Source organism: Silurus aristotelis (genome assembly GCF_946808225.1).
Source record: "Silurus aristotelis genome assembly, chromosome: 15".
In the NCBI taxonomy this organism is placed as follows: domain Eukaryota; kingdom Metazoa; phylum Chordata; class Actinopteri; order Siluriformes; family Siluridae; genus Silurus; species Silurus aristotelis.
This window is the reverse complement of record NC_139588.1, coordinates 5,913,774-5,926,055: the sequence shown is the minus strand read 5'-3', so window position 1 is coordinate 5,926,055 and position 12,282 is coordinate 5,913,774. Positions and strand designations below refer to the sequence as shown.

The following is a 12,282-nucleotide window of genomic DNA, read 5'->3' as shown; positions in this document are numbered from 1 at the left end:
ATATTAGAGTCCCTGCTGCGTGGTAGCCCCCCTTTACGTTTGCACGTTATATTTGAACGCGCGCTCTGCTTGTGGGACCGAATAGCAGACACAGGTGAAGTGAGTTTGGTTGTGTGTGTGTTTGTGTGCATCCTCGGAAAACCATTTTTGCCACGTAATTACGAATGCACATTAGGCATTCCGTCTTTCTTCTATTCCGGGGTCTCTCTGTTTTGTTTTGTTTTATTTGTGCTCGCTGAACATTTGCCTCGAGCTGCGATCTCTTCACGTGTGTATATGCGCGTGCGTACGTGCGTGCGTGTGTGTGTGTGTGTGGGTGTGCAGTGCACGGACGCGGAGTTTCGACGGGGCTGCGGTGTTGTCCAGCCTCCTCGCGCTCACAGGCCAGCCTGCTTTTACGAGCGCGTGAGCGTGTGTTTAGGCTGCGCCATTCGGGCGATCTGCGCTCAGTCTCAGCAGGCACGCGCTCCGACAAACGACGTAAAGTCAAAGCTTTGCGGGGTTTTTTTTCACTTTTTTCTCACTTTTTTCCCTCACTCCATAAGGAAATTACGACGGAATCGGTGCAAAAAAAAAAAAAAAAATTAAACATTTTGCGCACTTTATTGGCGCAGTGCGCACAGGCGGACAAACGCGCCTCCAAACTGCTTTTCCCCGCACGGAACGGACACACATCGGATCTCGGATCGTCCGTGAATACGTTGAAATCAGGGGTTTTTTTGGAGACTGGTATTTTTGTATATTTTCTTCTCGCCTATGCTTGGGACGGTCCGATTTACCCCCCTTCTTCTCTAGCCTGTTTGCGTCATGACTTCTAGCTATGCGCATGTAATGGACAGACGAGCCGTGGCGGTGCCCAGTAGACTGGAAAGCCCCATTACAGCCAGCGTGGACAACCTGCAAGCCAAAAAGAACTTCTCCGTGAGCCACCTGTTGGATCTGGAAGAAGCAGGGGAGATGGTGGGCGCGCAGGCGGATGAAAGCGTGGCAGAGACCGGCAGGACCATGCTTGAGTCTCCGGGGCTGACCAGCGGCAGCGACACGGCGCAGCCCGAGAGTAAGTGTGGCATCGAGCGTAAAAACAAACCAGGCAGTGCGCAATATGTGTGTGTGTGTATTTATATGTGTATATATAATATTCCTAAACTCTTATTTATGCATCTGTCATGACACAAATCCACACTATGATCCTCATCTACATGTCTAATGTTTTTCTAATGATACAAAATATTTTAGGTTTGCATGTAAAGTCTGGGAAAAACCCGCTCCTGATTTTTCAAGGCGCGTTCACGAGACAGCTGCTCTTATCAACGCTTAATACACTAAAGGCCAACCTGCGCACGTGCACAGATTAGATTACACTAACTCAACACTGGGGCGTGTATATCAAATATTGTATATACATTTGTGTATTTCATGGCCTTCTAATTCTTCAATATATTATATTCTTTAAATTAAATGCTTATATTAAATGCTATTATATTCTATAATAGCATTTACTCCTAAATAATGATTTTACATGACGTTTATTATAATATAATATAATATAATATAATATAATATAATATGTAAATACTAATACTGTAATACTGTAAACTAAGACTAAAAGTTAAATGTGCATAGAATCTTGAGATGAGATGAGATGAGTTGAGATGAGATGAGATGAGATGAGTTGAGATGAGATGAGTTGAGATGAGATGAGTTGAGATGAGATGAGATGATATTAGATGAGATGAGATGAGATGAGATGAGATGAGATGAGATGATATTAGATGAGATGAGATGAGATGAGATGAGATGAGATGAGATGAGATGATATTAGATGAGATGAGATGAGATGAGATGAGATGAGATGAGATGAGATGATATTAGATGAGATGAGATGAGATGAGATGAGATGAGATGAGATGAGATGATATTAGATGAGATGAGATGAGATGAGATGAGATGAGCGCGTTGTGTGGCGAATGCGCGCGCACAGCTACACACAGCGCTCCGTTTTGATTGCGAACAAATACGCGAAAGAACAGCGTGATGAAGATGTTCTCCAGGAACATGCCGAAATCAGAGCATTTGTACATTTGCAATCATCAAATTGGGAAACTAAACTCTTATCGGAAACTAAACTAGGCCTAGCTTCTTTAAATCCATTCAGCACATATTGAAGTGAAAATGTAAAAAATAGAAATAAATAGAAATAGATTTATATAATGTGATACATTAATATTGTAACTATTTATTATTTATAATTTATTTTTAAACCTGTTTATTAAAATGTATTTATTTACCGCTTCCCTCTTCGAATATGATTTTAGCCTAATTGAGGATTTAGCTTCATTATTATTTTTTATTAGTTTACTATTTTTATCAAAATGAAAAAACGCTCTTCGTTTTAACTGAGAAAATGAATGTAAAAGTGCAGTTTGTATCACGGGATCGATAAATCAATAAAATAGCGTCAAATACTGACATCATACGGAATCAGGTCTTAATCTCACGTGCAGTATTTTCTGTTTCCTTAAAAAAAAAGACGAAAATAAAATACAATTTATATATAAATAAAAAAATAAAATATTACGCACATTGTAATGTGCACACTATACATATTATTAATATCTCAGCAGTGAATATTTACATAAAAACAAACAACGTTTACATGTTACAGCATTTGTGTTTACAACTGCAACTTATATAAGCAACCCGCACAAAGTGTGTGTGTGTGTGTGTGTGTGTGTGTGTGTGTGTGTGTGTGTGTGTGTGTGTGTGTGTGTGTGTGTGTTTAAATCTGACATGGAAACTCAGTTAAAGCGAATTCCCAATAAAGTTTAACAAGTTCTTGAATACACTAATGATTCCCACAAACAGGCTGAGCTAATTATCCTCCAGCCTCCGCCGCCATGGCTGAGCAATTAGCTCTGCTACATGTCAGGAAATTAAATACATTATATATTTAAAACAAATCTCTATATAATACTATTTAATTATGTAATTGTAGATTTGAAATCGAGTAAATATTCTATAGCCATAACATTTATTACCGCAATGAGATTTTGCAGTCAGACTCGGCTAATGGCCCTTAATGAGGTGTGGATTCTTCTAAATTCTGAACTGGTCATTAAACAGCCAATCAGGTGCAGTGATTATTAATTTAGTGGCCAATCAGAAGGAGGGCTATTTTTGCATTCCATTAATGAGTAGAACTGATTTTGTTGTGCTTTACTGAAAAAACCAACAGCAACCACAACAACAACAACAACAACAACAATAATAATAATAATCATAATAATAATAATCATAATAATAACAATAATAATAATAATAATAATTATAATTATTATTATTATTATTATTATTATTATTATTATTATTATTATTATTATTATTATTATTATTATGACCAATACCAGAGCACATGAGTAAAACCTATAATAACATTATAATAGTAGCATAAAAAATATTATTATAATATTATACATTTGTATACGTTCTAATTAACTTTCTAATTATTTTTATTATTATGGGCAATATTAGGACACCTGGGGAAACTTATTGCTTTCTGAATAGTATGTATTACTGTCTAAACATAAAAAAAAAAAAATTGCCCTATATAAAGGCATAACTATACATTCATACACTTCACAGTACAGTGCTGGCTCAAGTATTATTATTATTGTTAATAATAATAAATATTTCCAGTCTTCTATACAAAATAGAATATAATGCTAGGAGCCTTTGCATGATCGAATGTCAAATAAGGTTTTTAGTTTGATATTTTGCTGTAATGGTACTGAAGGTACTTGTGTTTCAGCACAAAGAACCGACTATATATATATATATATATATATATATATATATATATATATATAGTCCCTATAAGTTTATCCCTAATAGGTGAGCCAGTGGCAACAGTCACAAGAAAAACTCCTTGAAATGGTATCAAGCCGAAACTTTTAGAGGAACCAGACTCAGACAGGGGTTTACTATTTATTTACTATGATGATTAATATATTTCAATAACATTATTACTCTAAAACCTCATTATGGCATGTGGTATTTTTTTAAGGACCAACCTGTCATGTTAAAGAGACTATTATGTTTATATCATTTTCAAAAGCAACTGTTAGGAGATTTGTATATGTTATATAGCTGGTGAAACCATTTGATTGGAAAATAAACATGTTAAAATAAATAAACATAACAAAATACTAATAAAATAATCATTAAAAAATATTCTGTTTAATTTACAAAAAGATTATAAAATTATATCAAACTCAACAACAGCAACTTAAATAATGGGTTAACAGGAACATAATCAGTGTATTATAGATGAAAAAAAAAAACAAGCACTAGATACATGAGATATACGATCAAAATACTTAAAGCTATACGTTTAATCACAATCTACAAGAAGGAAAAAAAAAATTAAAACAATCACATTCAATCTTCTATATGTGACTGTATTATTACAGTGTATTCTTTGCCACAGTAGTGTTATATTATTTATACATTATCATGTTTAGATCTTTTTTGCTTAATCAGAGAGTATTGGGAATATTTTCCCAGAATGCCACGTGGGCTGCTGTGTCAATCATACCGTAAAACACTGGTGGTGTTTTGTAATGCTCCGATCACAGAGATGACAGATTATTATTTTAGATTATCTGAATAATGCATCTCACACACACACACACACACACACACACACACACACACACACACACACACACACACACACACACACACACACACACACACGCACACAGAGATAAAAGTAGTTGATTTAAAACCAATGTTCTTATGAGTGATGTTTGTGATGATGTGGACAGATGAGCAGTTGAACTCAGAGGAGAAGAAGAAGCGTAAGCAGAGGCGGAACAGGACCACGTTCAACAGCAGCCAACTGCAGGCACTGGAGCGGGTTTTCGAGAGGACACACTACCCCGACGCTTTTGTGCGAGAGGACCTGGCCCGTAGAGTTAATCTCACCGAGGCCCGAGTGCAAGTAAGTCCATGTGCATCGAGCTTCTCGAAATAGACCCAGGTTTATACGTTGAGTTTCAGAATGCAGCGCAAACCTGAATCAGCCTGGACCATAATAAATGTATATAGTGGTGTATACAACAAGAGATGTTCTATAGAGCAACTCATAAATGTGTCAACACATCTAGAATATATACCAAAGAATCTAGAAAGAAGAAAATCTTGAAAAAAAAAGATTGAATATTATTTATTAACATGCACAAAGAAGTCCTATCGACGTTTGGATTGTGTGCTGTTTTGTGTAACACCAACGCCCGAGTTTTCTTTTTTTAATTTAAAGCCCCATTCAGATCTTTACATGGAAAAGTGCAGACCGAGTGCACATGCTCCAGGCCTGAGACGGTCTCCACATGTTATAATGAAAGGGATTTATTTATTTTTTTTACTAAAAGATGGGGATTGTGCCCATTTATAGATCAAGAGGGAAAGCGAGAGAGAAAGAGAGAGGGAAAAAGAAAAGGGGGGAGAAAAAAAAAAGCGAGAGAAAACACATCTGCAATTAATGTGTCCCAGAGAGGGTGAGCGATTCCGAAAGGCTTTGATAAAAGCGACTTTGAGCTCATTCCTGAGGCACTGCGTAACCGGACACTGCGCCTCCACCAGACCTTGGCTTGGGAAGGGAAAGGAGCCTGGTTCTGCTTCTCCACCGCTGTTCAGAGCAAAAACGATTGGCACTTCAACCGCCACCGTGCTTAGCTCTAGCATTTCGTCCTCGAACAGGGCTCACGAGAGCTTCTTGCACTGGAGGTCTAATATATATCAAACGATTGGTTGTCAAACTTGCACTTTAGGATATTTCTCTTTGTGCTAAGATGCTCCATTGCTTTGCTATAATCATCCAAGCTCCTGGATTCATGATTCTAAAGCACTCTAGAGCAGTCTGGCAAACTGCTGAGGCCTTGAATCTGTTTTCAAACTGATGGCATGATGTGCGCTGAGAAGTTTTTTCTTCACACTTCAGCAACAACTCCAAATTACTTTGTTTCAGTAAAGTGTCTTCGTCAGAAATGGAGCTACGCACATTAAACACTTTCTTTTATAGTGTGTAGAATTTTTGGGATCTTCATATGATGATGACGATGATAATTATTAATGGTATAAGGTGTATTATTATTATTATTATTATTACATCATTTAGTGTTGTTGTAAAGAATATTAACGATCAACGTTGGCGTATGATCTCAAGATATTTTGCTCAACAAAAGAGCTCACTTTTAATAACACAAAACCCCCAAATGCTTTACCTCAGTGTTTTTTTTTTTTTTTTTTACATGGGATCAAATTGCACCTGAAACTAATGAGACCGTCCTGCATGTTATAATAAATGCATATAGTAGATTGTTCGATCATGCCGCATGTAAATTCTGGTCTTCCATATTATAGAATTTAATACTTTCCACCCTCTGGTGCCACAGGTGTGGTTTCAGAACCGGCGAGCGAAGTTCCGCCGTAACGAGCGAGCCATGCTGGCCAGTAAGAACGCCTCGCTCCTCAAATCCTACTCAGGAGACGTAACAGCGGTGGAGCAGCCCATCGTGCCTCGTCCTGCCCCACGGCCCAACGACTACCTATCCTGGGGCAGCGCCACCCCTTACAGGTAACCCCCTTAACCCCCTTAACCTTGAAGTGTCCTTTGTGCCACTCTGATGAAAGAGTCTTTAATGTGATTTAGGAGAACGAGTCTCAAAAAGTGATTTGTTTATTTTCTACTGAACGCGCATCGCAAAATCTCTGTAGGTTATGTCCAGGAAACAGAATTGAGTAGTTCACCTCTTGACTCTTTTAGTCCAAAATGTTCTGTCTATTGTCTCGTGACTCCCTCGGATGCTATGCAGTAATATTTACATAAATAAATGATTGGAATTATAGTCAAAGTTCATGTATGTAGACGTGTTGGGGATAAAAATGTAACAATTTGATTTTGTTTCTGATGAAATGAACCAAATGACTAAAAAAAAAATTTTTTATTTTGATGAACGAGATTTAAAGAACCAAGTCACAAAAAATTATTCAATCTTCCCATCAGTAATTCCCAGCATGCTTTTGTTTTTCTTTAATTTCCTTTCAACACATTTCTGCGGCATCCCAGGAGTACGCATGCCCAGTTCTGTTGATATTCACCTTTATTTTATGGCTATTTGCTTTTTTTTTTCCAAAAGCAATCTAATTCACCATAAAGTTCCTATTGAAATGAGCAAAATGACAAGGCAGTTTAGAGTTTTGATGAAATCCTAGTCAATATGATCAGCACAGACTGTGGAATCGGTTCTGCGTCTCAGTCGGGAAGAGCTGAGCGAACTCAAGCCCTCACTGCTAGGTGATAATCTGAAAACAAACCGTGTTAAATCCACCTCTGTGCCCTGTGACCTCTGGGTTATAAGATACACGCTAACAATGCGAGGAGAAAAGCTTCACTGGGCAGGATTTTCTGTGTCTCTGGTTACACTGGTTATGGTCTGGTTTTTTTTATTTTTTTTGAGCTGTTCAGAAATACGACTGAGCAAACGCTCAATTTTCGATTTGTGCAAATGTGTTCTTTGACCACTTTCTGGCATATTTATGCTTATGACTGGAAATGAGGCCAGGAAAAGAAGCTAATGCAAATTTGAGGTTGAGTTTTTTTTCTTTTTCATTTCTGCTTTGATGCACTGATGTGCACAATTATTACATGTTAATACAGTACATATAAAGCTTTAATAACTATTTATATATTCTTAAGCTGGTTTCCGAGTTCGGAGGGAGGGCCAGTGCGAGTGCCACAGAAAATGCTGCCCACAGAAAGCAAGTACTTTTTTTTTGTTTTTTTAATTTTACTATATATGTTTTAGATGTGTAGCAACAGACAACCCAAATTTGGATTTTGAAAATAAAATATTGTGTATAGTGTATAGAATTTCTGAGGTGATCCTTATAGTTTTTTTATCATTTATTTCATCAGCACAATGGCAACCTACCCACCCACTTGTGCCAACACCACTTCCACCCAGGGAATGAACATGGCCAACAGCATTGCTAACCTAAGACTAAAAGCCAAGGAGTACAGCCTCAACCAGGTCCCTACTGTTAACTGAGACGAGGGGTGAGAGACTAAAGAAGGGAGGATGGAAACGAAGAAGAGGAAGCCTCAACGGAGTTCGATGACTTCATAAGGCCTTTAAAGAAAACGGGACAAATTGGTCTGAGATTCCTCTTTCTGCAAAACTCCATTGGGAAAGGAACAATCCGAACGTCCTTCTGGAATTATGGATCTTCTTCCTCCTCCTTCCTCCCTCCTCCTTTTATGCTGGATTTTTTCGTTACCATCTTCATCACTGTTGATGAATGTAGAGACGTTTCTGAGGAAATGAAACTCTTCATATATCTGGACTAATGTGGAGACTGTGAGGCAGACATAGTGTCTGGATGATTTAACCCTTCCCCCCTCCATTCTTTTCTTTTTTTTATGACATTAGATTCAGCTAAACGAAGTGAGTTCTTCAAAGGATGATCGTAGTTTGCTTAAGTTTGAATTTACTCAACGTGAAGGAAAAAATGGCAGAAATGAGAAAAAAAAGGGATTCTGGAGCTGTAAGAGATGTAAAAAGCCAATTCACCTGAACTCTAAAAAGCTATAGGAACATCGAATCAGCTAAACAGCTGAACCATGACGAAGGTCATGTCTTAAATACATTTCATTCTATATAACCTACTGTACCACTGACACCTAGCTGTTGGTTGATGGTGAAACATGTAACGTCGCATACTAACACAAATATAATTTGTTTTTCAAGGACAACTTATACTTCCTGTTTGGTTTTTTTGTCTGTATGAAATTTTATAATTCAAAGCATATGGGAATAAAGAGTCTTGCATCTCAAGCAGTAATCACGCATATTAACATTCAGAGCAGCTGATGTGTCACTCACAGCTCTGTTGCAGGCAACAGAGAAAAACGACATCAAGACAAAACAATAACATGTACCATTTTCCCTTTCTAACAAACAAGATACAAATAAATATATTTAAACTTGTTTTTCCCCATGAGGTTAATCATGATTAGTGACAGTGAGGTGAGTCAGAGTGCTGTGACTTTAAACAGGGTCAGTGTTGTGTACATCTCTGAAAATACTGTGTGTGAGAAAATGATTTATTTAGAAAGTGTTCTCATCTCGTCTCTTCTCTTCTCTTCTCTTCTCTTCTCTTCTCTTCTCTTCTCTTCTCTTCTCTTCTCTTCTCTTCTCTTCTCTTCTCTATGTGATGCATTATTCAAAAGTAAAACGCTCTTTTAGACACTGCATCTGATTTTCAGCTCATAATGATAGTTTTGGGATTATGTGATGTCCAGTTCCACTGTGAGAAACTGATTGGTGATTTAAAACCTGTCACCCCCTCACCTCTGTTTTACTTTGCTTTTAATCATTGATGATTATTACGAGATTCGAATAAAAAATTTTTTTTTTCCTAAATAATTTTTTTAGCACATTGATGAATTTCAAATTCATTTCTTCATTGTTTGGCCGCATTTTCATTTCTTACACTGTACTGTTTATTTAATAGAAATTAAGTAATCTTTGTTGAAACTGAGATTAGGACTTTGACATTACAAAGCATCTGCATTGCTGTTAGGATTCTAGAATTCTCACAGCGTTACTCTGCCCTTCAGAAAACCCCATTATAGATATATATAATAAAGATTGCAGTAAACATCTCTGGATTAAAGCAATAACTGTTCTATTCCCATTGAGCATTTATATTACATGCACTGATATCAAAGTTCTAATATAAAAGATTCCCCGGCTCATGGTATGATTGTGCGTAGACTTGTCAACTCAGATTCAATAACGTATGTTGTCTAGTGTGCACTCTGAACTCTTGCGTGTTTCTTGCGCCAGTTCGGGGTGTGTATGTCTCACCTTTCATGCAGCTATGGCCTTATTGACCTGAAGTGCTTCCAGATGTGCGTAGGCAGTGACCCGCTCGCCCCATCCGCAGCACCTCAGGTCTGGGGCCCTCGCTCCCTCCCTCAGCCCTGCCGGCGTCCCCTCAGACGGGCCGCGAGCGCAGCGGATGACATACAAGCACCTCACCCCCTTCAGCACCACATCTGGAGCTTATTACAGAGGAGACAGTCCGAGAGAGCTGGTGTGTGTCGGGGGAGTTTTAGTCTGTGTGTGTGTTTAGTATGAGAAGGAGTGTATATGAGTTAATGGGGTGGTGTGAGCCCGTGTATGCCAAGTTGTTTACACGTGCATCGACAAAAAAAAAAAATCTTCGTTTTCTGTTAAAACCTTCTCATTGGCAATTGTCGGCCCTTATGACCGTGCTGTGCTTCTTTTCAGAGCTTTAGCTGAGCTGTTATGCCGTCATGATGGCAGAAAATCTATTAATTAAAGGATCTGGGTTTGTGCAAAGGGAGAAAAAAAACGGCTATTAAATGCTTAAATGTTGCAGGCTTCAAGTGAAATATAGGCCAGCTGTTAAAAGCATGCGGTTCGGGTGCAACGACCAAAAGAATTTCCTTTAACTCCGTGCCAATGCAGAATGTATATACAAAATTGGGTTCGCCTATATTGAGTTCACAATCCACCTGCTCTCTGCAGAACTTGCATTTGCATCTGGTGTTGCTGATTCTGTAAGTTATTTTTGAGCAATAAGCTCTTTTAAAGGGAACAAATGTCATCATGGATGTGTTTAAATCCTTACACTGCATACAGTGAGTCTACTGACTAATACAAGGGCTTGATATTCCTGAACATTCCCACTTTATTTAAGCGAATGCTTCATGTTCGAGCCCAACCATAAATCTTTCTATTGTTCAAACAGCCGTGTCTCGCTATGTTCAAAGAAAGAAAACTCGTGATCGTGCTTTTAAACATTAAACGTGCTTTGTTTTTTTTTTGTACCCATGATAAGTTTGCTTCTTTTTTCCTTTAATTTTCTTGCACCACACAAAGAGCAGACCCGATGGCCCAATTATGGTGACAGATGTGACGTTGGACTCCAGTCATCACCACATTGCCACATAAATAGCCACAGATTTTACCCAAATATGAACCGGGTAGGGGATAAATTCCTCAAAAAAAAAGCTGACATCTTAAAAGCATGTGCCATCGTTTATTTACAAGCGTAAACGATGGAGATGGCGATCAGGATTTTGGTTTCTGTAACCAAACATACCCCTGCAATTGTTGGCATGACCTGGTGACAGCTTTCCACTTGTAGAGAAAATTGCAGAGAAGGATCCCAGACCAAACATGGCTCTTGTGTTCACCAGCTGCGACGTTTCTCAGGGATTCAATTTCAATTTCTTTTTTAATTCATACAACTGTAAGGAGGCAGAGAAATATCTGATGGACCGTGCAACAAAAACTTGGATACGCATTCATGCTTACCATTTTTGAACAAAAAATATCTAGTGGACATTTCTGAAAGAAAAGAAAGGAAAGAAAAGTGTTTTTTACTTTTGCTTACTTTTTAAGCACAGTGAAATTCTTTCTTCGTATATCTCAGAGATGTTAAGAAGCTGGGGTCAGAGCGCAGGGTCAACCATGATAGAGCGACTATGGAGCACAGAGGGTTAAGGGCCTTGCTCAAGATCCCAAGAGTGGAAGCTTGAGGATACTGGGGCTTGAACCATTGACCTTCTGACCTACAGCAACCTTAACCATATTGAAGGTAAAGGAAAACAATTATTTTTAAATTAACATCATGGACAGTCGTTAGAATTTTCTGAAGTGGTTTATGTGAGATTTCCTCGTACCTGGACAATGTCATTATTTAATGTATTAACTGGAGCCTTCGTTATATTCTTTAGCAATAGCTGTTAAACCATGGACAGAAGTGAAACTTAGTATGTCTCTGTGGACACACCAGAAAGTGTTAACATTCTGTGAGATTCCCATGAGAAAATTTGACTGATGTGGATCTATGAATTCACATACCTAAAGATCTGAGGATGAGCTTATCTCCAGAGGTGAAAAGAGTAATAAAATATTCTACTCAAGTAAAAGTTACCGTAAATTTAATTGTACTTAAGAACAGTAAACTTTCTGGTTTAACTCAAGTAAAAAATAAAATGTAGCTCATTTAAAATTTATTATTCTAGTGTATACTTCCAAAAGGGCAAATCTCAAACTAGTTGTTCATAAATTAAGGAAAATCTTTACAAATTAAAGTGCAATAATAATAATAATAATAAATAAATAAATAAATAAATAAATAAATAAATAAATAAATAAACACTACAGTCCATGACTTGAGTCT

The 12,282-nt window shown here is 37.7% G+C and overlaps 1 protein-coding gene across 3 annotated transcripts; it reads left to right on the top strand.

Moving 5' to 3' along the window:
- The first annotated feature begins 55 nt into the window (after window positions 1–55).
- Window positions 56–8,897, top strand: prrx1b (paired related homeobox 1b). Of its 3 annotated transcripts, none has more exons than XM_083563133.1 (5): window positions 56–1,057; window positions 4,827–5,002; window positions 6,456–6,637; window positions 7,760–7,825; window positions 7,979–8,897. In XM_083563133.1, exons 1-5 carry the CDS (start codon window positions 808–810, stop codon window positions 8,109–8,111), a joined length of 807 nt encoding a protein of 268 aa, XP_083419259.1. In that variant the 5' UTR covers window positions 56–807; the 3' UTR covers window positions 8,112–8,897. The 3 variants fall into 3 exon arrangements, with proteins under 3 accessions (XP_083419259.1, XP_083419260.1, XP_083419261.1); XM_083563135.1 differs by having other exon boundaries at window positions 59–1,057; window positions 7,760–7,821; XM_083563134.1 differs by lacking the exon at window positions 7,760–7,825 and having other exon boundaries at window positions 58–1,057.
- The last annotated feature ends 3,385 nt before the right edge of the window (window positions 8,898–12,282 follow it).